The following is a 26,636-nucleotide window of genomic DNA, read 5'->3' as shown; positions in this document are numbered from 1 at the left end:
CATCTGATATGCCATATTTGTTACTGCAGGAGCAAATGCTTTATTATTTTGAGCTACTCAGAGAAACATTCTGATGGAAAAGCATTACACAGATACTTGTTAAAACAAAGAAAAGCAAGAGCCTAATCGGTAGGCTAACTATCAGATATAGCAAAAATGTGCTTTTGATGAGATTAGCCAGCCCACTGAAAAAGAAGTTCAAAAGAAACTCCCATTCAGACAACCAACAGGTAAATTACAGGGTGGGGAGGGAGCTATGCAATTCTTGGACTTTCTTGGGATTTCCCTCCCCCCCCATTTGTTTTCAAACTGATGGATTTATGTTGCACATGTTCTTTTCCTACAAACCAACTTACCATTATTATGGTGGATGTTTGTTTGAAGGCAGACTTAAATTCCCCTCTGAAACCCTAACCCAAGAGTAAGCAATGTGATGCTTCTGACTACACTTCCTATCATCCCTTACCAAGTTGGCTAGCTGATGGGAGGAGCTGACATCCAAAATATTTGCTCACCTGCCCCTCCTCTGCCATTCCCCTTCCAACCTATTTTGGAAACCAAAAGCTGTACTTAGATTGCATGTCTCAGCCAATTCTGCCTCTGCCTATAAAAACATGGGGGAAAGTAGCTGATATTCGCTCGTGCCACAGGCCCTGGATAAATCACCCTGTATCTGACAGATCTAAGTGCACATTGTCAGCAACTATCTTCTGATCACATACAAAGCAAGATCTCCAAGGAAGATGGTTGCTGTGCACTTCATATATAAATTAATATCTTCCTGTGATATTACTACTTTGCATAACTGGAACATGCATCTACCTAAAATTGCAAACTTCTTGAAAAGCCCTCTAGTGGACAATTTGGGCAAATGCCAATTACTCAAGAACTCAGCAACTAGAGAGGATTATAGTTTACAAATCACACTAAATTGTAAGTCGCTAAACAATCCACAATGGCCTGGTCCAGGCATTACACTAAGTTCTAAACTATGATTTACAAACAATGTCTTGGTGCACACAACATAATATGACTTCACTTTGACTTAACATGTGCAAGCCAATAATTGTGATGTGCAAATCATGGGTTTTTTCATTTAGCACAGAGATGGGCAACTTGTGTCCCCCCCCCCAGTATCTTATTTGCAGCCCAAAGGCTACCAGCAGTGTCCATAAGGCCAAAAATGCTGCTGGGGAGGCATTAATGGTCAATACTGGTGAGCAGTAGAACATTTAAAACTTCTTAATCTTTAGTTCATGTGCCACCACAATTACCTAGATTCACAAAGCTATAAATCATGAGTTACCAATTACCGTGGATGAGTATATATAGCAAGTAAGGCCAAAAACCCAATTAAAAATATTATGGTGAACCCCCATCATTGCTCCCAGATGACACTACTTTGATAGCCAAAAGCTCTAGTTATAAAAGTCAAGCTCTAGTACTAAAAGTCAAGGAGCACAGTGAAAAACTGGGACTAAAATTAAATATAAAGAAGACAAAACTAATGACAACTGGCATAGCCACCAGCCTTAGAATTGACAGTGAAGATAATGAAGTGGTGGGTAGCTTCTGCCTTTTAGGATCAACCATCAATAGTAAAGGAACAAGCAGTCAAGAAATATGCCACAGACTAGCACTTGGTAGAACAGCCATGAAGGCCTTGGAAAAGATATTCAAATACTATGATACGTTTGTACCTACACAGATCAGAAAAGTAGAAGCTATGGTATTCCTTGTGACTTTATGGAAGCGGACGTTGGACTTGGAAGAAGCAGGATAGAAAGAATATTGACACTGTTGAAGTTTGGTGTTGGAGAAGATTCCTGAGAATATTGTGGACAGCCAAGAAAACAGCTCAGAGTTCTCACTCAAGGCACAAATGATCAGGCTCCAATTATCCTACTTTGGATACACTATGTGAAGACCTAGCTTTTTAGAGAAGGTTCTAATGCTGGGGAAGGTGGAAGAAAAAAGAAGAGGATGACCAGCAGCAAGGTGGATGGACTCAGTTACAATGGCAATGGATGCATCATTGGAAGACCTGAAGAACCAGGTTAGGGATAGATCGCCATGGAGAAAATCTATCTATATGGTCTCTAAGAATCAACCTGACCTGAGGGCACATAACTCTAATATTAATTTCATTTATTTGCATTTCTGCTGTAATAGAGTTTTCTAATTCATTTTATTTCTGCTGCTTTAAGTTCCTGGTGTTTTTACTGAATGTTCTGATTTGCATTACTGTATCATACAGAATGTATCTTTAGCTGATTTTATTTATTTATTTTCTTATTTATTTAAAAGACTTATATGGCTCACCATCTTATGTACCATGACTCTGGGCAGCTCACAAAACAATAAAAACGTCAAACTATAGCAAAAACTCTGGGCACTCCAAAAACAGCACTCCCCCAGACATCAGCAATCCACTTTACTGGGTTTCAGCCTCACTCTCCCCCATAGCTTGTGGGCAGCTCTTCAAGGCCTTCCCAAAGGCTAGGAGGGTAGGGGGCTACCAGATCTCGGGGGGAAGGGTGTGTCACAGAACAGGGGCAGCTACAGAGAAGGGGCACTTCCTAGGTCCCACCAGATGACCACCATTTTTTTTACTAATTTTTACCAATCTTGCTGTGAATCTTAGTTTTGACTTTTAAATACTGGCTTTAAAATATCTTTATGACATTTATAGTAAGCTACTTAGGGATTTTGTGTTTGCATATAAATACTTTAAAAAAGATCATCCACTTGGCTGTTACAGGATGTTTTGCTAGCCAGCAGTTTAAAAAGCTGTTAATTCAGGTTTAACAACCTTGATGATTTTAATGGAACTTGCATTTTCAATGATACATTGCTATCAAATTCTGAAATACTGACCATTTAGGCAGCCAGAATAGGAATAACTAACAACAACTAATTTTGGCAAGGAAGCAGAAAACAAAATAACACTTGTATTATGACAATATTTGTAAATTAGTTTTAAGGAAGGGCCATACACACTTGAAAGTAAAATTCAGTGATTAAATTACACAAAAATTAACATAGGTTAACATAGATGAGTTAATTGCATACAATTACAAAGTCCCAAATAAAGTGCTGTTTAACTCATACTAAACCAAATTCTAACAGAAAAAATTATATTTAACACGCTGTACTAGAGCAACAATCAATTTAAAAATTTGCAGTAACAGCACCAATCAAAACAAGCACTAGATTTAGCTATTTTGGATACTACCAAATCAAGGCAAGTTATATCTGACTAAGCTTCCATCTTTAAAGTAGATCAGCCTAAAGTTAAGAAGGAAAAAAGAAGGCAATGGAAGAGTACATTGCAGGTTTCTGTAAGTTGAGGTGAAAATTGAGCAAGATTGATCCAGGATCCAGTCTGCAGGATCCATTAAAAAACCAGATGGAAAATCACTCAAAGTAAACATAAGCAAAAATAAAATTTCTTTGAACTCAAATTCTGGTCAGTCCATGGACACTTCCATGTACCTTTCTTGGCAAACATATGAACATAGTTTGCTATAATTTTTTTTTTAACTTTCCAATCTAGTCTCCACCCCTTAGGGCTATGAGACGTGTGCTTCAACGCTGGAAAGATAAATGTATGACCCCAATTACTCAATGGATTGAAGACCTGATGCTACTTGCAACTGATGAATAAGTTGCTTACAAATGTAGATTATATTTGGACAATATTAAGAAATATAGACCTGTTTATTGGAACTTTTGTGTAAAACAACATACATGTATACACATACATACACACAAGACCCAGCCCGGTGTAGCAGTTAAAGTGCTGGACTAGAAGTGGGGAGACCCAGGTTCTAATGTCCCTTAGATATAGAAGCCAGCTGGTGACCCCTCAGCCATAATCAGTGTCAGGTCTGCAACAAGGCTGCTGTGAAAACCCAAAATCTTGCTTGCATCATGACTTTGCTGATAAGCGCAGTATCTGCAACTAAGCAAGATAAGCAGTAAGAAGAAAATATATACACACAGGTATGAGAAGCCCTCAGGGAGAGTGTGTGTGTATGTGTGTATGTATAGATGCATGCATAGGTGTGTGTAGTTATTTTGCTTTTTTCCTTTTCTGTTCTGTTTAATTAAATAAAGGCCAAAAATAATTTAAAACTTTTGCAGCATAGTTTAAGTTCTGGAATTTCCGACTCAGTTTAGCTTTTCGAAACTAGCCAGAAGAAATAGAGTGAAGTCACCCTGATCCTCAGAAGAAAATTCAACAAGCAAAAAATAGGGCCACCATAGAACGAATACACGTACTTGTTCATATTGTTACAACTCCCATGATTCCCCTGAACTGCAACCCATTCTTAAATGTCTTAAACATTTCATCCCCGTGCATTAACAGTATTTCTCAACCTTGGCTACTTGAAGACGTGTGGACTTCAACTCCCAGAATTCCCCAGCCAGCATGCATTCTGGGATTTGAAGTCCACACATCTTAACATTGCCAAGTTTGAAATACTGCATTAACATTTCGGACAACACACAAATATTCTACTGCTGACGTTTTACTCCCCGCATCTGCCCTTCCTTGGATTGGATTTTTTTCGGGTTGCCCTTTTCTTTGCAAAAAGAGAGGAGGGGGCGTACTGGGGTCCAATCACAACTGATCTGAAAATTCTGTAAGGGCAATTCTGGAACGAAACAAAAGCTACCCTATACCCGCCTTGAATTATTACAGGTCTCTTTTAAAAAATCCCTTCCCTTCCTGTCCAAAGACCTGGCTTCCTCCTTTACTGGCTAGTGCTGTTCTCAGTCAAACCGTTTACCAATCATTTCCGCCTCTTTCTCCCATCGCTATAAGTCCCGCCCACCAGCCCTGACGTGCGCCCTTGAAAAATAGCGATTGGCTACCACCAACTCTCCTTCCAGACCCGCAACTGGGTCGCGCAGGCGCTCTTTCTTTCTCAAATCTCCTCTGGCTGCTCGTTAGTGATCGAGGCGCTCCTTGGTCGAACGACGACTCAGGCTAAAAGACTCTCGCCTAGAGAGCAACGCCATGTTCCGGCGGAAGCTGTCGGCGCTCGACTACCATAACCCGGCCGGGTTCAACTGCCGAGGTGAGGGAACCCGTTACCGCTAGGCCGCAATATGAACCCACCGTCTCATTCGTGGCTGGTGGCTGCTGTTGGCATTGTGATACGCATGCGCGAAGCTTCTTCGCTCTCCCAGATTGAGAATAGTTGCGTTGGCCACGCCCCTACGCCGCTTCATCCCCTCCCCTTAAAGCTGCTTTCCTTCATGGTGTCCTCCAGGTGTGCAACCACCGTTCCCATCATCCTTGGTTAAGCCAAGCCGTGGGAATTAGTCCTTTGTAATCAACCATATTTGGAGAGCTTGAGAAAAGCTTTGTAAAATGAGTGCATACATTACCATGGGTGTATAACAACTAGGTCCGTATTGAATATAAGCATTTGGTATCTGCCAGAGTATCAGCCCCTGGTGGAGTTTCCCAGAATAGAGTTTGAAATTAGTTACTATAGTTCCTGTAGTAACAGTTCCTGAAAAAGCAGTCCTGTACGCTCTGAGGGCAGCTCTTCCCCACTTTTCCTGCAACTTCTTGACCTTGGAGGTCGCATTTGGGAACTTGTGACATAGAAAACTGGAACCGAAGTTGAACAGCGAAAGTCTTCTCTTTCGTCTGGTGTGACAGGGCAAAATTTTGGCGGGGGGAGATCGCATTCTTTGTTTCTTAACTATGTTGTGACTAATTTAGAATTTAGAATTTCAACCACTAATTTAGAGCTCTGCACCTCAGACTGGTGGGAAACTATGCTGCCAGTTTTCCTCGCCACGGTCAGAGTCAGGAACGGATCTCAAAGCCACAAAAAGGGCAGTGGAGGATGCAAGTGGTCCTTGCGACTACAGGTTGCCAACCTCCATCTCTAAAGAAAGCTTTTTATATATCTATAAAAATTGTGAGCTGCCTTGCAGAACAATAATATATGAATATGTTGCATTAAAATGGATTTGTACTTCTAGAAATACACTTGAGAGGGCAGCGAAAAATGGAGTAGACTTCTCCATTGGAAGGGTACCATCTCTGATAGAGCAACAAACCATTGGGTTAGGCTGCAGTCATGTGACGTTTATCTAAGAGAACGTTCCATTGGATTCAGTAGGTTTTAACTTCAGAATTGACCTGCTGAAGATTGCAATTAATTATTGAATTTTCTAGTTACAGCAATCCGGAAAAGATGTTTCCAGTGTTATACTATTGAAACCTGCATAGGTGCATAACATTAAAACAAAAGATAGAAGAAATAAGCAGTACAGGTCGTCCTTGCTTAACGATCAGAATAGGGACCGGAATATTGGTCGTTAAGTGGGGCGGTTGTTAAGCAAGTCACGTGACTGGATCCAATTTTACGATCATTTTACGATGGTCATTAAGTGAATCATGTAGTCGTTAAGCAAATCCAGGTTCCCCAATAGATTTTTTTTTTTTGCTTAATGATGTGATTCGCTTAACAACCATCATAAAAAGGTCATAAATCATGATCATGTGACCGTGGGGGGGTGCAACAGTTTGTGATGGTTGTAAGTGCAAGTACAGGACATAAAGCACTTTTTCCAAGGCTGTCATAACTTTGAACCATCATTAAATGAACAGTCATTAAGCAAGGATTACCTGTATAGTATATTGCAGCACTTCTAAGCTTTGGGTATTCAGGTGTGTTGGACACAGCCTTACTCAGTGTGGATGCCTGGATATGATTATGTTTAATGTCCAAGGCTAGTAGAGAATTTAGTATAATAATACAAAGAACTTTACAAGGATTTCTTTTAATTCAAAGAAAAATATTTTGGGTGACCTAACACATTATCCGTTAGTTATTCAGTTCTGTGAGCAGGATTATGTAGCATAGGTTTTCATGTTTTTGATATCACTCGTATCTGTTTACTACTATAGATGAAACAGAATTCCGAAACTTTATTGTTTGGCTTGAAGACCAGAAAATCCGACACTATAAAATTGAAGATAGAGGAAATTTAAGAAACATCCATAATGCCACAGAATGGTCAAAGTCCTTTGAAAAGGTAGTGTTATTTTTAAGTACAGTTTCTAATCATGTGGATGGTATCTCTTGTACTACAACAGCACATTAAGTGCTAATAAGTTTATTAGTTTATTTAGGACTAGAGTTGATGAAAGTACAAAAAAGAACAATTAAGCATTTTCACTTGCTGCAGCATTTTCTGTATAAGTAAAGCTACGAAACTTTGGTCGTATTAATTTGGTTATTACAACTACACTGTCAGTTGTAATGTAGGTCTGCAACATAGTTTAAAAAAAACTATGAGTGGAATTTAATGGCTAAGGAAAACTTATTTGCCCTGGTACTGCTAGAATAATTTAGGACAGATGACTGCATACTATTTGCCCAATATGTGACTACATTATGATATTCCCTTCCACACAATTGGTAGCCTCCTACATTGATTTTAAATTGGAGTGAGTGGCTTCATACTATGTTGCTCTCACTATTTTAATAGCCATGAAAGTTGAAAATATTTCCATATTTAGGAACAATGCATGTTGTTTCTATAAACCAGCAGAAATTAAGGAATCTTGTCTAAGCAAATTCATAATGCCTGTGCCTCACACAGAATTAAGGAAGAATCTTAATAGAGCAACCGATGTTAGTATATTGTAAGTCAGTCCTTGTACACTACTTTGTAGAAATCTCCATTGCAAGAAATATATATATATATCCCCAATTTGCATCCATCAGCTTTTCACAATTACAATTTTCTCCCTGCGCCCATACAACTCTCTTGTTAGAAGCAGATATTTAATTTTGTGGTTCCACCTAACTTAAATATTTGTTTATGCTACAGGATAGATCAGTACAAGTTTGTTTTCAGCATTAAATCTAAAAAGGTTAGCATACAAAAATCATTAGCTCTACAGAAGAAACTTCACATTTTTCTGCCATCCAGTATTTCCTTTTAATCAGTCTTGGAAGGATACCACCAAAATAATGGGCATAAATTCTATTCCATCCATTGTAGAGTAAGAAATGCGTGAGAGAGGCCAGCTAAGAATTCACTGTGCTAAAAGGTAATTTGGAGTTAGGATTGGGAAAGATTTAGAAGATACAGCAGTACATAAAAAATATCGTAGCAGAATTAGAATATAAACAACAGAGTTAAAAATAATACTGCTTTGCTCCATGCCACTGTGAACATTTGAAACTGTGTTCAGGATCTTGTTACCCAATTAAGCATACTTCATAACTAAGGGACAGTTAGATGAAATGGACCTACAGGACTGGTTCTATCCATATAGCTATGTCTTTTTAATATTTTTGCTGTGGCATAGAATAAGACCATGGGGAAGTGCTTTCCAAGCTATTCCATAAAACATGCAGGTATCCTTTATCTTTCAGTAGTAAATATTAGATGCTCTTGACACAAAAAGTGCTGAAATGTCTCAGATCAGGTGTGGCAGCAACAAGTTTTGTTTTCCTGGAATATTCTTTAATGCTGAATTCATAGTCCAGATCTCTGTTAAGCTGTTTACCCAAGTGAAACCTATAGCTTTTAAGATTCATTGTTGAAATTTTTGTTTTAAGCTTTTTTTTTTTTTAACAGTACCTTAAAGATGTGAATTGTCCCTTCACTATACAAGAACGGCAAGAAACCATTGATTGGCTTTTGGGATTGGCAGTTAGGCTTGAGTATGGAGACAATGGTATGCTGGAATTTTTAATCTTCTCTTGCCTAAAATGTGGTAGATTATTCCTTTTTTTTCAAATTGCAGTCTTATTTTTTCAAGCTGAGTAAGAAAGAGACTTGGAGTTATACTTCAATTAATTAATTTATTTATACATGCCTCTAATTCTGAGTACCTTAAAAACTAGAGGCATGTATAATTAATATATATAATAGGAAAACCTTTGTTTCTATCTGGTTGATTCAAAGTTAAGTTTGATTCCTGTATGACTTAAATGACATGTGAATCAACCTGCTTTACTTCACAGCATTAAACCAATCGACTGGTTAGGGTTGAGAACTATGAAGGTGCAGTTAAGACCAAATACACTAATGCAAGGATGTGTCATTAAAATAGAAGCAGGTGAATTTAGTTTTCTTTAGCATTCAGGTATTACTTATAGTGGAATGCCCTAAAGCAGTGTTTTTCCAAACTGGACAACTTTAAGATGTATGGACTTCAACTCCCAGAATCCCCCAGCCAACCATGCTGGCTAGGGAATTCTGGAAGTTGAAGTCCACACACCTTAAAGTTGCCTAGGTTGAAAAACACTGCCCTAAAGTCAGGCATTTTTGAAAACTTGATCTTCTGCCAGCTGGCTGCAGAATGATAGAGGAAAGGTAGATTGGGAAATGCCTAACCCTACCTCACTCGTTCCTTTTCTCTGCAGCCATTTCCCCACCAGCTCTCCCCACCACCTGCAGAGAGCAGAGTGCTAACTAATAAACTGTAAAGGATGGATTAATAATTTTACTTTATACCCATTACTTCAAACTTCTTATCCACTAATTTGGAATTATTTTGCTGTTATTCTAACCCAATTCTTTACTAAAGCTACAGTTCTGACCTTCCATTTTTCTGAATTTGGACAGCTTGCTTAGTCTTCAGTGTTTTAAAGAAAATGTTGTTTGCTGTCACAGAACATGATAATAGTTGCACTTAGGATTCATTATTATTATTAGCAATTGACAAGCATCTAAAATGAAATTTTTGGACAATGTAGACGGCTGCCTCAGTGTTATGTACAAGCTGTTCTCATGAATGAGAAGAATAGTACAATGCTTATTTCCTTTGCTAGCCTGAAGCTTTCTTTCATTTTGAGCTTGTTCTTTGTATTCTGACCTATAGTTATGCATTGAGTGAACTGGCTTTTGTTTTAACAGCTGACAAATATAAGGACTCTACACCTGAAGGGGCTAAAAATGCAGATAATGCAGCCAAAAATACAGAACCCCTGATAAACCTGGATGGTGAGTGAAGATGCAGCTTTATTTTTTATGATTGTGAAATATGCATCAGAAAAAGAATCAACCTGTACATATATGTGCTTTTTTACAGTGAACAATCCTGATTTTAAAGCTGGCGTGATGGCTTTGGCAAATCTTCTTCAGATCCAACGTCATGATGACTATTTGGTTATGCTTAAGGTTAGCATATTAATGAGATCTTCCACTGGCAGTAATTTAAATTCTTCTTTAAAAATGATTTGTGTAAACTTGCTGAATGTCCAGTCCCCCTCTCTATCACTTCCTAACTTTTAATATTTATTTTACTTGGCAGCCATGAAAGTTTATGGTGCACAAAGTAGTATAAGAAAGAGGTTCATAAGCCTATTGTCTAGATGCTGCCTTGAAACCTAATGCCCTCTTTCTAAAACATCCTCAGTTGACACCTGTGTGTTTTTAGAAGTTCCTCCTTTCCTAACTTGTTTTTAGATTATTTTCCTATGTTTAACCTAAGCACATTTTTCAGTAACAGGGTGATCATTTTTCACTTGACAGCTGTATCTAAAACTAGGAGAACATCCCTAGTGTTCCTCTTTAATCCTTTTTATTTCAATTTTGAAAGATAAGCTTAGCTCAAATATGGGAGAAAAACTACCGGCTATAAGAGCAATTCAGTTAAAGGACAGCTTCAGAAGACCCTTAATAATCTCTTCTTCAGAAGGAAAAAAATAATGCATCTTGATTCTAAATAAATACACACCATTTGAATTACAGGCCTAGAGTTGTGTGATTTTGCCAGTCCCTGCTTTGGGTAAATTTACATCTGCTTGTTGATTCATTTTGGTTAATGATTTGGCTGATCACGTGCAATATAGGTTTTGGACTGTCTTGAATTAAGAATGGTGGGCCTATGTACCAGGATTCATGGCCTCTTGGACACAAATTGTAGTGCTTCGAAGTATCCTTCATAGCTTCAAAACTAGAATGTTGACTATTCCTACTCTACTCATATATCTCTGTAATGATTCATCTACCTCTTTGGAATGAGGTAGATGTCAGAGTACTCGCTAACAAGCCCTCAGTTCAACAGACACAGTGTTGGTCAAAGTTAATAACTCCCAGCGTGTTCTTTTGCAGTTGTTCCAGCACTGTAGAGAAAGAACAGGTAGCGAAACATTAAATAAGTCACTGCTTGATGTTTCTCTATCTCTGTTTCTCTACAGCGTTAAAAATAGTTCCTGTGTATACTATAGATACAGGCCACATCTGTTGTTCAGTGGGACTTTCTATCACCCTCTTCCACTATGCATGTTCTACAGCTGCTGTGTTGGGTTTCCTACCCATGCAGAGCAAACATGACATGCAGGTAAATGAATTGTGTCGCTGGACATAACCCATGTATAGCACTTAGATCCAAGGTGCAGTCTCATCTAACACTAAGTGTTGAGCTGCTTCTGATCTAATAAAATACTTACTTTTATTAACTACCCCAAGTTAAAAAAAGACTGCCCCAAGGGAGGGGGGAGGGGAAACAGTCTTACAAAAGACAGCTGGAATCAAATGTGAATACATGTTGCTGACTCAGTTTCCATTTGGTCTTAATATTCCTACTTCCTTCTTTGCTCTCTCTGCCCTCCCTCTGCTGAATTCTACATCATCAACTGCTTGAGGCTGGAAATGATTGTGTTTTCCTATGTGAAATGGTCTACAGCAATGTGTATGATTGCAATGCTGTATAATTTGTTGTGTATGTCACACGAGCATTTACAAGTACAGGAGTACATCTACTTATTCTTTTTTCCTACATTTCAGGCAATTCGCATCTTGGTTCAAGAACGCTTGAGTCAGGATGCTGTCGCAAAAGCAAATCAGTCAAAAGAGGTATGATTTTATATTTTAAATGTAAGAAATTATGGTTTATTTCATATCTAAGTGGGATGCTGGTGGCTGCAAATCCTACAGCTATATAAAGCTTTGGGGGGATGTTTTGGTGCAGTAAAGGTTTGGGCAAAGCACCCTTTCAAAACTTTTTCAAAGAGCAATTCCCCTTCCTCACTCTACCCTGAAGCAAATCTTGTCACTCCTGCACCTCAAGGTATATTGTATTTCATTAAGGTAAAGAGCAGCTGCCTCATACTAGCCCCTACTAAATTCCTTTACAAGAAGGATTAGTATAAGTTAAAAACAGCAGTTCACACAAGCACACACAGGAAAGCTATGGAATAAAATCCTTTTCAGAGGTAGCCACAACATTTGTTTAAACCCAAATCTCCTTTTTTTAGCAAATATCTAATAAAAGATCCTTGAGTCCAGGTTTATCTGGAGTAATCTGTTTTAGCCATTCACAGATTTGGTTAGGTACACAAAAGATACAGGACATACACTATAAAACTGTATTGCTATAGTGTGGTAACCAAACAGAAGCATTTCCCAAAATAATGTATTCATGAGCCTAGTAAGAGCTGAGAATTGTATTCATTAATGGAGAATGAGAAGCTCCCCAAAGTTGAAGGAAGGAGACCAAAATGAGGCATATTTCTTTGTTTTCTCCATCTGAGAACAACTGCTGTCATAGTAACTGAACATTAGATAATTTGATGTTAAACTCTCCTGGTCTATGCAGTGTCCATATTGCTCTTTAAATCATTTACAAGTTTCCCTTTGGGAACACTTGCTGTGTTCAAGGATAACTGCCCTTCTCTTAAAGGGATTAGACAAATATTCCAAACAACTGAGATTATAAACTTGAATTGCCAAATTAGCCAACCAGAATTTTAGTTGCTGAATAAATGGAATTTGGTTTTAATCAGGAATGTGTGAGTTTATTGTTTGTAATGCATAATTAAATATTGCTTTTTAAACTTCTAGCCTAGTTTTTGTCTGTTTAACTTGTAGCCAACATTATCACCACCCCCACTGTCTCTGCCCAGCAGAGCAATGATAATCTGTGATAAATTCTTAGTAGACTACTGTTTAGATTTATTTTAAATCTGGTTTGTAAATCTGTTCGTTACAAGCTACAAAAATAAAAAAGAGGCTAGCTGAGAAAACCTGCTTGATACCCCAAAACTCCAGTTACAAGAAGAGCACTTGGACCATTGGTTTGAATCCACATGGACAATTTTATATGTTCATTTTAATTGAGTGATGAAAGCAAATAACTGAAAAGTTATTTATTTATGAGACCGCTTTCTCGTGGAACAAATTATTTTTAATTGCTAAGTATTTTCTTTTGAACTTCTTAATATCTGAAGCTACAGTCCTGCATGCAGTATGTAGCTGTGTTGTTCACCTGAAGTTTTTGCAAGTATGGACAGGAAAATCCATACACTTGATGATCCAGGAACTTGGTAGTTGGAATATTCTTTTCAACGACTTGCACAGTTTAAGACTTGCACATAAATCAGTATCTTTCAGTCTAGGTAACTGCTGCAGAATTAGTAGGAACTGCCAGATTCAAATTAGACAAAGTAATTCTGTTTTCCACCTGGATATAACATTTTTTTTTTCAGTGATGAGTTTCCCATCTCTTTCTTTAAGGGTTTGCCTGTCGCCTTAGACAAGCATATTCTTGGCTTTGACACTGGAGGTAAGTGATCCTCCCCTTGCTGTCTCTTAAAGCTTCTTCCTCTGGTCTTTCCAGTCTGGTCCTATTTACCATTTATTGCGCACAATCCCTTCTTCTCTTCAAGATTGTGCTTCTTTAGCAGGATGAGTGTTCTTTATGTGCAGAGGAAAAGTTTTTCCTTTTAGGAAAATGTCCACATTTGCTGACAAGACTGAGTAATATTTATTATGTCAGGAACAGTGCTCCGTTTGCCTTTCAATTTACTGTGAACCGTGAATTTATTCTAATGACTAATATGCAATAATTTAGTCTGGCATTTTCCCCATGACTTTTCATATTAGTTATACTTTACTGCATAACTCTTTACTACTGACAGTAAAGAGAGAAAATTAAAAGTTAAAACCAAGAATTAAAATGTTCATCCAAAGAGATTTGCTTTCAAGGCCTTTTTAAAAACAAAGAAAGAAGTTAAGTACCTCAACTTACTAGAAACAGCATTCCAAAGAATTGGGCAGCTATGAAGAAGGCAGGCCTGTGGCAGCTGTAAGCAAACCAAAGTGAACTAATATATGTGTCATCATCTTGAAATCAGAGGCATCTCATATCCCAAGGCAGGGGTGGAAAACCTATGTGTCCCACGTGATTCCCAAGTCTCTTTTTTTGTAGTCCCCAAGACCTCACAAGATCACAGCACCAAAATTTAGCTGGAAACTGCTAAATAATAGCAGCAAAATTAACCACATTTCTCAGGGTGGGAAACTAAAGCAAATTGGTACACTAAGTCACAATAGGTTTAAAACATCTATAAAATTTAAATCTGCCCACTCATAAAAGGAAAGAACACAGCTCCTTGTTTTACATGTCAGCGCTCTTGGCTGCTAAAAAGAATTAGGGAAGTAGGGCAGCCTCTGGCTCAGTTTAGAATCTGGTCTTTCCCAGTCCAGTTGCTTGGGCTTGGTGGCCTATTTATTTATTTACATTTATTTATTTATTAAATTTTTTGACCGCCCATTTCCCCCCAATGGGGGAACTATTACTATAAAGTAGCATTATAAGATCAATAGACTGATTTCTTTCTTAGTTAAATTCAGCCACATTTTTATGCCCATCCTTCCTTTCTTGTAGAGATGTTCAAAATTCTTTGGGGGACAGCTTTTAGTTCAGAAGATTTACTTTCAAAAAATGCCAGGCCATACCCAAGAAAATCTAAGTCTAGGGGAAACGGAACATGCTCAAGTTCTCCAGTACAGACTGTTACCAGAGTGATGAAAACTGCACTGAATTCCTTGCCCCAGTGCAGGAACAATGGTGTTTAAATATTAGGGCTGTTCAGCAGTTTGAAATCAAAGGCAGAAAGGGATATGATGGATATTCCTGGACATCCCAGGAAAAGACACACCTACCTTAAGAAGTAGCAGACAGGTACTCATATATTCTAAAGTACCTTTTGTGTTTGAATCTAAAGCACTGTGAACCCCTATTAATAAACATGAACAGTGATAGACTATGGAGCCACTATTTGGACCACAAAACTCTAAAAAGGTTCATTCCTGCAAAAAAAATGGCACCTTGAGGCAGGTGGCATCTTTATTTTCTGTCACCACAAATCCCCACATTCTGGGGAAGATGATGAGTCCTGGTTACGGATGAGTTTCACCAGTCCGGTGGGTTGTTTTTGTTTCCAGCACCAAGCCTGTTGAATAAGAAAGCCCAGGATGGGCAAATGTGTTGTTCCAGTGGATCTGGATATGCTCTTTTCCTCTTCCAAATGACAGCAGTGTATTAGTATATTAGCCTGCAACTCACCAGACATAGGGTCTGATGTGTTACAATTCCGACACGTCTGCATGTTCAGCAAATTAAATGAGTTTGCTTCCATTCTGGGAATAGGGCTTTTGGTGCTTGCTGTCTGTGTGGTGGTTTGGACAATAATGAAGGGAAGGCAAAGGAGACTCTGTAGGCCATCCTGATATTTCACCCATCCTCCCTTCCCTTTTTTTTTGGTGCTTAATTGTTGATAGTACTCTTAAGTTGTGCTTGCTTGGGATGGTTTCCCTGTTCTTTGTTAAGGGCACTTGTTGACAAAGGTTTGCAGAGAAATGGACTGAGGTCCGTATGTTAGACACACCACTTAAAGAGTTTTGAGCTTTTGTTCATAGGCAACAATGAACTAAAGCTGAACTCCATTTCCTTTTTCTAACCTTCCTTTCCAGATGCTGTTCTCAATGAAGCTGCTCAGATCCTCCGACTACTGCACATAGAAGAGCTCCGTGAGCTGCAAACAAAGATAAATGAAGCCATCGTAGCAGTTCAAGCGATTATTGCTGATCCAAAAACTGATCACAGACTTGGCAAAGTTGGGAGATGAACAAACAAAAAAGCTCTTGGCTCTCCTGTTGCTGGCGTGCAGTTAAGGGACTCCTCCAGATCTAGCATGCAATCCCAAAAGGATACAGCTCCCAGGTTTGGAAAGAAACCAAGGCAACTGCCAGCACATCCACTAAATATTTTTCTTTGCATAAATAAAGCTTGGATTAAACGGATTCAAACAGTTCTCCTATAGCGGCAGGTTGCCAAGTACAACAGTGGCCATGGTTTCAGCTTTGAGTTTATTTGTTCATAAGACATATTGCACATGTGTAGAGTCAGATGTTTCTATGCGCTTTTTGGGGAGGGCAGGGGGAGACTTTTTAGTGAACCAGATTGTGGTACAGTTCCTAACCCATGAATCTCAAGTGTTTCACCTGCACCTCTTCAGTTCAGTGGCTTAAGATGAGGAAAAGTGTTCCTGGCAGGTTGTCAAATAGAAAACTCAAGTGGCCTAATAAAAAGTTCAGCCTTTTTATTGAATTCATGGAATAGCCTATAAAACATTAAAAGTTACCATCAGATATTAACACACACACAAACACACTTTCTCTCATACAGTCCCAGAATATGAAGAGTGGGAGGTAAATTTGAAACATTTCAGCATATTCTTACATAAATCTTAAAAAGTCATGCACCGAATCAGAAGCAACCAGAGGTGGCAGTACGTTAAATTTTCCAAAATACCTTTAACAATTTTGCATGGCTCCTAAGAACAGACATGGGTATTTGTTTTTCCATTCTGCTTCCTATAGCGTTTACACCAGTGTTTCTCAACATTGTCAACTTGAAGACATGTGGACTTCAATTCCTAGAATTCCCTAGCCAGCCATGCTGGCTGAGGAATTCTGGGAGTTGAAGTACACATGTCTTCAAGTTGACAAGGTTGAAAAGCACTGGGTTTACACTGACCTCTGGAGCCCCTGCTCCAGAAGTCATTCTAGACAGTTTCCTTGTTTGAGCTAAGATGGTTCCTCCACACCCGATTACACTTTTTAAGAATTTTGGTTTTTTCCAATAAAATAGTGATGGAGTAAGGCTATGTTCATATGGTCATATTTCTTTTACAATGTTGCTCCAATCACCAGAAGAATATCATCCCTGTTGTAGCACCATTTCTTTTTGGCAATAGATAAAATTGTTTTCATTGTGAAAAAAAAATACAGTAGTAAAGATTTGAGGTATAACTTAACATACTAGATAATTTTGTTCTAAGTTAAACCACTTAATTCTCTTCAGTACATATTAACGGTCCTGTTACAGTTGGAGGGGTCTTTTGCACGGTGTGCAATAACATGAGGAAGTGGAACTCTTCTTCCAGCTGCCACAGTGGAATTTATTCCCTCTCCTTCCCTCCACCTATAGATAGCTTATTTTCTTCCTGCGAATATAAATATAAATAAAAGAATGAGTGTGATTCCATAAGGGCTGCTGCTGGCTGACAATGATGGATCACATAGACAATATGCCACCAATAACCAATGGCGCAGTTCCTTCTCTAAGGAGAGCTTTGCATTTTCTTCCTATTTGCCTGTTGAGCTTCATTGTGCCGAGACTGCCAGAGGGACTGTTGGGATCTACAGGCATAAGGATCTCATCAAGGCTAGAAGGGAAAGGTTTGCTAGGCTAAGAAGCTGCAGGTAAATGGGGAAAGCAACCCAGTGACTCCATGAGTGGTAGGAAACATTCTTTTCCAGCTGCTGTTTCCTGCTTGGAGCAGGTCACAGTTGGCACAAAATCATAAATAGCAAGCCTTGTGTTCCAATCCGTCTTGTCTTTCCCTGGAGTCTGTCAGGCCAGTTACTGTAGAGATTTAGGAGATCCAGAATAATTCTCCAGTTTGAAGTGTGCCTCCTGAAAATAATTTGACACCCTCCAAAGCACTAAAAATAGCTTTTTCACATGTATTTATGGATGTTCACCTTTTGCTATGATTGTGCCAAATGTTTAACCTTAAAACAGATCCAGGAGAAAAGGTTTGTTTTCACAGATTTAACTGATCCCCATAAACCCCCCTGCAGATTCAGACTTCCAGCTTTGATGCCATCCTTTTCAATGGTGTTGGGGCTGTTTTCTCCTTCACAATGTCATCCTGTCCAGTCAGGGATCATGTGAATTAGGGCATCCTAGAACCATGTAGCTGTTTAGGAGGTAGTTTTGATTACTCCAATGCTTACTAGATTGCAGGAAGGGAATGTCTATTACCAAGGCAACTAGGATATGGTTTCCTATTCTACGGTAGCTCAAACCACTGCAGATCAGCAAGATGAATGCAGGGTTGTTTCCTATAATGCTAACGGTTCTGATGCACTCCTGAAAAGAAATCACTGCAGAAGCAAAGATGTGGGACTATTTCTCCTATTCCCTCCCTCTTCCTCCCCGCAACCCCTGCCCCAACATTTATGGTTAAATCCTAATTTTTACCTCCTGGACAGTATGGGTGAACTACAGTTATTCCATAGAGATGTGTCCGCTGTTCTGGAAGATACTCGCCCGTGAAAGCACCACTGTCTTTGTTCACAGCTATAACACCATCCCTGTGCAAAGAAATTGAATGGCATATGAGGCTTGGGGTTGGGTTTTTTTTTTAGCTAATGCAACATTCCATCTGGTATTTTATAGTGAAGAAAGTTAACATTTTTCCCTCTTAGATTAAAATGCACAGATTAAAAACGGCCCAGATTGTTAAGTATGTTGCCCTGGTTGTGATTTTTGTATGGGGTATCTGTGTAAGTGCACATTATAATATGCTAAATCCTAATAGGTGTTTGTTTGTTTGTTTGTTTGTTTGTTTATTTATTTATTTATTTATTTATTTATTAAATTTATATGCCGCCCATCTCCCCCAATGGGTGACTCTAGCCTAGCCCTTCTTGACTGATCAAAAAAGCTAAGTAGAGTCAGACCTGTTTAATATTTGCACAGGACAGCACCAGGAAGTCCAAGGGCTGGAGCCCAGATTGGAAAGTTGAAAAAACATCCTAGAAGACGACAATGGCCAACCACCAATTGCCAAGAAAACTACATACCCTATCTGGTCACCAGGAGCTCAGTTTGACTTGAGGGAGTTTTCATCAAGCTGAACTGTGTTAAAGAGATGTGGTAGTTGCCCAAATCAAAACAAGTGGGCTGAATCCAAATCTAAATCTAATCCACTTTGAAGGTTGGTAGATGTTAATTCTGAGGGACATAGCAATGAATGCAATACTGTATATTTTCCTCCAACCTTGCCCCATAAGTAGAATTCTAAGGGGAATAATTGACATTTGGTTTATAATGAATAATTTTATTCTCATGGTGCCAATAAGCAAAAACTTTGGGTCATTTGTCCTAACTCCCTCATCTCCTACATTTTGCAGGTATATGTCATTTTCACACCAATCATAATATAGAGAGATGAGGGAGAGAAAGCCAATAGCTTCTATCACCCCACCCTCACCCACAAATTAAAACCTCTCCTTCCACAAAAAAGGAAACAAAACCAAAATCCTAATCTGCAATTTTGCAGGCTTCTTCAGTAGGGTTACCTCAATGCTCTTTTGTCATGGGTAGGGCTATATTTTAAGGAACTGACTTTTCATCGCCCCAAATATTTTCTATGCATCTTTTCTGGGGAAAGCCCACTTTGTAAGCAATTTTTCTATTCCAAATGAATAGAAAATAAAGAAATGAAAATAAAAATAAGAATGAAAATGAAAATAAGAAAGGTATCACACATTTACAGGGTGGCTTTCTAAATTTGTCTTCTAATTCAATCTTTTAATCTATGAGAAGATCCTACCTTCTCCAATCTGTATGATAGAAGTGATTGACATAGCTGACGATGCTGAAGGGATAATTGAGGTTATTCTGAATGACCCGCCTTCCTGTTCCATTGGGTAATATACACTCCAGCTTCTTGGTCCCTTTTCAAACAAAGAGACTGAAATCAGGAAACAAGTCCTGTCTGCGTGTTTTTTTTTCCCCTTACTCAAAGAGATAATTGCAACTATATCATCTTGATTATAGAATTGGGTTTATTTTGTATGATTTGTTGTTAAGGAATCTCCAGAGTGACAAGGCTTGCCCCTACGGGAGAGGTCACTCCATCCATTTTTGTGTATTGAGGCTGAAGCAACCTAACCTTATGAGGTTGAGGGTTAGTAGTTGTCCACCAATGTCATCCTTTCCTAGGAAGATGCACTGGGAAGCAATCCTTTTCTCAAATAAACAGATTGCTCATTCCCATATTAAACTGTTGATGGCAATATCCACTGTAAGGCCAGCCCTTTGCGCACTATATATTAACATTCTGGTCCATTAACTAGGAATCCCACGAAGGCTTCCAGGGATTCTGTTACTTCAATTAGAAAAGCATCATGGTGAGCAAAGGCTTTTTAACAAACTCTTAGCAAGCACTGCAAACTGTCCATGCAAAAAACGTTGATCTTTTCTGCTTTTCAAGGAAATCTATAGATTCTGTATCCAGGTAGTCCGATTTTTAATTGTAAAGTATACCCATCAATATAATTGCTGATTATGAGTACAGAATCCAGCACAGGTCTGGATTGTGCAGCTATTCCAGATTATATAAACAGAAGATAGACAAAACTTTGAATCTTAAAGGATAAAAACTTTAAGCAAAATAATTTGGATACTACACTCAATTTCTGATAGCCAGTATAGAGAGACCTGGAGCTTTTCAGTCACATCATTATATGTGGGTTCACACAACACATAAAAAGCAAGCAGGTTAAAGCATGAATACTATTTCTTAATAAAAGTAATAAAAAATTGCGAGGATTCTGACACTACACTAAACTAAAGTTGATTATGTTTCGCAAAATAGGATCCCAGCCATTCACTTAACAAGTTCTGAACCAGGACATTGGATTAAGCCAACATAGTTTGTTTGGATCTTGGATGTCAGGTAAACACAAGATTCATTTTGTTAATCCAGATTTAGAACATCCTATTTCAGCTCCTTTAGAAATTTGTTTTTAAAAAAGCAAATTATAATTTTGGGTTCTTCAGTCTGACTACAGGATGATGGTAGTGGTGATGATTCTACAAGCTAGGGAATATAAATAGCTCCATGCATATGACTTTATGTTAATCTCTAAATACCTTGGATAAAATGGAATATGCAAGTAAGATACAGTTGTTTGACTAAGGATGTCCAATTGCCTTAAGAAATTTCCCATCTAGCACTCCACACATGCACAGTCACTCTAGTATTTGATCTCAAACCCACTTTTTATTCTGGACTTTAGTTCAGCTTCATTCTTACAAGCTAAGGCATCAGGCAAAGAGCTCCCTGTGGAGTCCTTCGTGTTCTCTGAGCTTGGTTGTTTGCTTGCAGACATTTCATTCAACAACCAAGCTCAGGGAGCTCCAAGGACTCCACAGTTCAACCCTGAGCTACATATATTGTCTTCTATTGAAAGAGCTCCCTTGCATCTTGTCATTCTGAAGAACACAAGTCCTTTACTCCAAAAACAAGGGAAGATACTTACACGCAAAGCTTATAAGAGAAGAGACCTCCAAAGTATCCTGGAGAAGACAAGGTTAAAGGGCCAGGCACTGCCAAAGAAGAGACTGGGCCTTTGGGCTCTTGTCCGATTCAAAATATGGCCCATCATTTCCATACGGCCATTGATTAGCCTTCAATGGGATATATTTTAAACTAATTCAATAAAAGCATCTCTCTCTATTTTATGCAGAAACCCCATTACTTCCTCCCCACAAAATCCATGTTACCTGCATCTGCCCAACAGATCAGTTTTGAAAAGTGATCAAAGGTCAAGCCATTCGGCAGCCCAATGTCTTGGTTGACCAAAATCCGCCTGTTTTCTCCAGTCACTGTTGATGTCTCAATTTTGGGAGCTTCACGATTCCAGTCTGTCCAGTAAAGATTCCTAAAAGGCAACCAAGATTGGCCATGCTATAAAAGCGGTTAAGCAAAAGGAGAAGAGTGAAAAACCATGTGGAATCTGACTACAACGTATCTCCTCCCAAGAGAACAATCTCATGGTTAGAGATAATTCACAAAAGTAGTCTTAAGCTACCATCCTGACATGATGCTTAATTATAGTGTCCATAAGGAGAATAACTTTTTCAGGAATAATTAGGAATTAGAATCAGTTGCTTTAGGTTTAGTTTTAACTGCCTTTATTACTTAAAGCAGCCTTCCCCAACCCAGTTCTTTCTGGAAGGGATGGACTGTAGATCTTGTTGTATCCAGGCAGGTTAAGGAAGACTAATTTAGCATGATTTTGTCACTTTTACTGCAGTATTGTTTATGTTTGTCAATGGCTCTAAATCCAAAATGAGTGGAAGAACGGAATGGAAATGTTAAAAAATAAACTTTTTTAGAAGTTGTTCCCACCATTCTATTTATATCATCTGAGAACTCAATGTGCTACATTAGCATAACAGACAATTCTCAGTTTGAAACTTTCATCTCAGGCCCCCTTTTAGATGATATGGTAATCATGCTTGTCTATTTTAAGAACCTATTCTCATAATGAAATTGCCCAGATTCACCCATAATCCTAAAGCATAATAATTTGTTTTACATTTAGCACAATGAATAGACTGGCCAACAGATCTGGACAATTTTCACCAGTCTCCAGCCTTCCCTTTTTACAAAAGATTGTTGAGAGGGTGGTTGCCTTGTGGCTCTAGAGGGTCTTGGAAGAAACAAATTATTTTAACCCTTTTCAGTTGGGATTCAGGCCTAGGTATTGTACCAAGACAGCACTGATCACACTTATGATCTTTGGTAGGACCAGACCCATCCTGGCCTTCCTTGATCTCTTTGTAGCTTTTGATACTATAAAACATCATATCCTTCTAGACTGTTCCACAGTGCTCCCCACTTTCTTTCAGGGCTGGTTCCAGTCAGTATAGTGGGGAGAGAGGTCTAACCCTAGGTCATTGTTTTGCTGGGTATTGCAGAACTCTACTGTCTCCACATTCCTCTCTAACATCTACATTAAGCCACTGGTTGACATCATCCACCAACACAGGGTGAAGTATCATCAGTATGCTGATGATGCCCAGAAGTACATCTCTACCCACATATGACCAAGTGATGTCACCAAGATCTTTCTTGGTATCTGGAAGCTGTGAGGATCTGGATGGGGATGAACAGGCTACAGCTCAGCCCTGGCAAGACTACATGGCTATGGGTTTTGAGCCCCTCCCTCAGATCCACAAATGTTCCATCTTTGTGTCTGAATAGGGGTTGCACTCCCCCTTGGCATGTCTACTGGACTCATGGCTCTTGCTTGAAGAGCAGGTAGCAGCTGTGGCTTTTGCACAAATCTATCTTGTGCATTATTGCACCCATTCCTAGATTGAGAGGCCCTGCTCATGGTCACTCATGCTTTAGTCACCTCTAAGTTGGACTACTGGAATGCATTCTACTTGGGATTGCCCTTGAATAGCATTTGGAAGTTGTAAATGGTCCAGAATGTTGTGATGTAGGCAGTTTACCACAGTACCCTTATGTCAGATCTCTGCTTTGCAAGCTGGACTGGCTCCCAGTGGTCTTCCGTGTGCAATTCAAGGTGCTGGTTGTCACTTATAAACCCCTGCATAGTATAGGGCCAAGTTATTTGCAGGACTGCCTGTCTCCAATTATTTCTGCCTGTTCCACCAGATTTGACAGAATTGGCATACCCTGGACCCTTTTCTGAAGCAGTCTCATCTGGTGAGACCCAGAAGCATGTCTGTTGCAGCCCTGTCCTGTGGAACACCACCCTTCCTGAGATTCAGCCAACCTTACTTGCATTCTGCAAAGTTGTACAACTTGGGTATTCCTTTGGGTCTTGGGTCAGGATGTTAGGTGAGCTCTGCTGTATGGCTGTATGGTGTGAGCTTTTTCAGGGACCTCAGCTGCATTGCTTTAACGTTATTAGTGTGGTCTATTTGGATTATTACTTTTTAATTTTTTGGTTAGCTATTCAGAGCCACAGAAATAAATGAATAAATAAATAAAATATGGTAGTTAAACCATAGATTTTTGTTTGTCTAAAGTGATATATGAACTTGTCTATTAAATTTTGCAGAGCAGCCCTTCAGAGAGATGTCACTGCTTGCAGAGATGACAATCAGGCCCATCTACAACCACGAAAGTGCATTTAGTATTTTTGGGCCAGTCCCTGCCTCAGCTCAAACTTTTTTTACAGTTGTGGTGCGAAAAAAATTGGACAGAGTACTATGTATGTTATCTTGAGCTCCTGAAGCCAAAATGACATCTTTCAGATATAAATCTAAAGAATATATAATAAACATGGAACGCACTTCCTTTAAAACAGCAAATTGGTCTCCATTCTTTCTGCTTTCAGAAAGGATGTGGAAATGTATCTTTTTAACTGAGCCTTTTGAATGGTCTTAATGTTGGCTTAAACAATATTATTATCTACCGCCCGGTACATTCTGGCTCCAGGTCCCCTCTACTAAATGCTGTCATCTTGTGGGACCCAGGAAGCGTGTTGTGGCCCCCACCCTCTGAAACAGGATCCCCCCAGAGATAAGGATGCTGCCCTCTCTCCTGGGGTTCCGGAAAGCTCTGGAAACTTGACTTTGGTTGCAGGCCTGGGGTTGATGTATTATTGTTTGTCTAGGGGCCCTGTTTTGTTTCATTTGTGTTGTTTGTAAGATTTAGTCTGGGCTGTTTGTTTGGTTTGATGTTTTATCTGCTTTTATGGGGTCCCTGGGGTTCTCAGAGCTTGATTCTTTTCTTGCAAACGTTTCATTACCCAGCTAGGTAACATCTTCAATGCTAAAATGGGATGGGGTTTGCTCTCCATTTATATACTATGGCCTGCCTTGCCAGTGCTGGTGGGGGTTTTGTTTTGCTCCTCTGGGAGTTCCTTGATTAGCATCTGTTTACTGCTTGATTCTGTGCCTGGTGGTAACCTTTGCTCATCTGGGTGATGATTGCTGGTGAGGTGATCTTCTGGCCTTTTGTCTCTTTTGAATAGTATGTAGATGCTGTTTATCTCTATATACCTGTTGATGGCTGCCTTGTCTGAATACCAGGCTTCCAAGAATTCTCTTGCATTTTTGGATTTAGCTTGGTCTAAAATGCTGACAGTTTCCCAATTAAAACTATAGTTAAGTCTGTTTTTATGGATTTTGCAGTTTTGTATGCCACCCAGAGTCCATTGGAGTTGGGCGGCTAATAAATTCAAATAAATAAATAAATAAATAAATAAATAGATAAATAAATAAATAAAACAACCTTTCTCTTTGTAATTATGGACGACGCCAATTACATTTTTTAAATTGTGCTATTTGTTTGTATTGTAGTTTGCTCTTTTTTCATGTCAGCCACCTTACGTGCTACTCTCTGGTGAAAAGGCAGGGCAAAAAGCCAAAGAATTAATAATACAGAAGAATAAGAAAACACATGGAAAGGGCTTTGAGATTACTAACAGAGTAATTCAATATATCTACAAAGAACTAATGCCAACTTAGTTCAGTTAGTCCAAGATTGATAGGCAGATAAATAGATATAAACTTCTTTTTTGCTTTGTTTTGTCTTTTCATTCTTTGCCTAAAGCTCACATAGCATCAAGACAGACCGAGCCACTTACCCATGGATGGGATCCACTGCTATGGCACGGGGGTTGACAAGGTCAGTGGCAAAAAGCACTCGTCGCTCTGTGCCATCCAACTTGGCACTCTCCACTTTGTCCAAGCCACTGTCTGTCCAAAACATGGTTCTTCGGAGGTGGTCAATGGCAAGACCTTCTGGGCTAATCAGCCCTAAAGGAGGGGAAATCAAGCAAAGCATTTTCTGGACTTTAGGAACACTAAATCATTGTGTGGATTTAAATAAAATATTTATCTTTGGCACAACCTGTTATATAATCTATAGATTTTTCTGTTCAACCTGGTGTTCAGTGCTCCTCCTGCAGGTCACTCTTGTTGGTTCATCTATCCCAGACAGTCTTCCTACAGCAGGCCGTAGCTGCCAGTATATGAGTGTGTCTGTAATCTCTCAAACCATTCTTATTTATAAAATCAATATATACAGTATAAATCAGTATTGTGTGCTCTTTAGGATACTGGACTACGACCAGAAAGACTGACATTCAAGTCCATCCTCAGTCATCGAAGCTCAAAACACTTGTCTCTATGCCTCCTTTTGGCTTTGTTCATACAACATGCTCCATCTAGTCAGCCATGAAAAAACTAAGCATGGTTAAAATTAACCTTAGCATTAAATTTAGCAGGTTGTACAAATGCAACTGCTGGGTCTTTATCCATGTGGTGTGAACACAGTCATTATCTGATTTGCAGCTTTAAAGCCAAAGCAGTTTTCCAGAACGGATGATTCATACAGATAAGCTTCAGCTGACTTTTCTGGTGTCTCATAATGATTAGTTTGCAATTGCCTGCACTAACAATATTAGTAATAATGGTAAGTTCAGTAGACCTGTTTGTGAGTTGTTTTGTCAACAGTGTTTATATTTTGTTTGGGTTAGTGGATTACTGCTGAAAGATGGTGAAAAATATTGATTCATAGGCATGAATTGTATTACATTATGATTCACTGATTCAAGTCATATGCAGAACTCATTGCCCTGACCCTGCTTTCTCCTCCCTTTTCAAGGAAGCAACCTCCACTGAGACTTCATATAACTGGAACAGCCAGAGACATTGTCAAAAGAGAATGGCATCTCCATCAATTCCCTACTGAAGAGGTTTCTAAATACTATTAAGTCAGCTGTCC

General features: G+C 39.0%; 2 protein-coding genes and 1 long non-coding RNA gene across 3 annotated transcripts in view; 1 reads left to right on the top strand and 2 right to left on the bottom strand.

The window, feature by feature from the left end:
- LOC148214678 (uncharacterized) overlaps positions 1 to 5,152 on the bottom strand; it is a 53,237-nt gene extending 48,085 nt beyond the window's left edge. The window contains exon 1 of the long non-coding RNA XR_015797656.1: positions 5,129 to 5,152. This is a non-coding gene — a long non-coding RNA (uncharacterized LOC148214678). The remainder of the gene's footprint in view (positions 1 to 5,128) is intronic.
- RTRAF (RNA transcription, translation and transport factor) lies at positions 4,898 to 16,083 on the top strand. The gene is made up of 8 exons (XM_007435321.4): positions 4,898 to 5,087; positions 6,941 to 7,068; positions 8,626 to 8,725; positions 9,910 to 9,996; positions 10,085 to 10,173; positions 11,785 to 11,853; positions 13,513 to 13,561; positions 15,754 to 16,083. The coding sequence occupies exons 1-8, from the start codon at positions 5,027 to 5,029 to the stop codon at positions 15,906 to 15,908; spliced, it is 738 nt and encodes a 245-aa protein (XP_007435383.1). The 5' UTR covers positions 4,898 to 5,026; the 3' UTR covers positions 15,909 to 16,083.
- Positions 16,084 to 16,365: 282 nt separating this feature from the next.
- The window catches only part of NID2 (nidogen 2), a 56,589-nt gene continuing 46,318 nt past the window's right edge, over positions 16,366 to 26,636 (bottom strand). The window contains exons 17-21 of the mRNA XM_007435320.3: positions 25,495 to 25,666; positions 21,647 to 21,804; positions 19,689 to 19,812; positions 18,332 to 18,444; positions 16,366 to 17,288 (exon numbers count right to left, since the gene is read on the bottom strand). Coding sequence (XP_007435382.2) covers positions 17,278 to 17,288; positions 18,332 to 18,444; positions 19,689 to 19,812; positions 21,647 to 21,804; positions 25,495 to 25,666 — 578 coding nt within the window. The 3' untranslated portion in view covers positions 16,366 to 17,277. The remainder of the gene's footprint in view (positions 17,289 to 18,331; positions 18,445 to 19,688; positions 19,813 to 21,646; positions 21,805 to 25,494; positions 25,667 to 26,636) is intronic.

Source organism: Python bivittatus, unplaced genomic scaffold, assembly GCF_059951505.1.
Source record: "Python bivittatus isolate LINGU-HERP-01145 unplaced genomic scaffold, Pbiv_v1 ctg000580_np1212, whole genome shotgun sequence".
NCBI lineage: Eukaryota > Metazoa > Chordata > Lepidosauria > Squamata > Pythonidae > Python > Python bivittatus.
The sequence above is the reverse complement of the archived record's forward strand: the minus strand, read 5'-3'. Positions and strand labels throughout refer to the sequence as shown.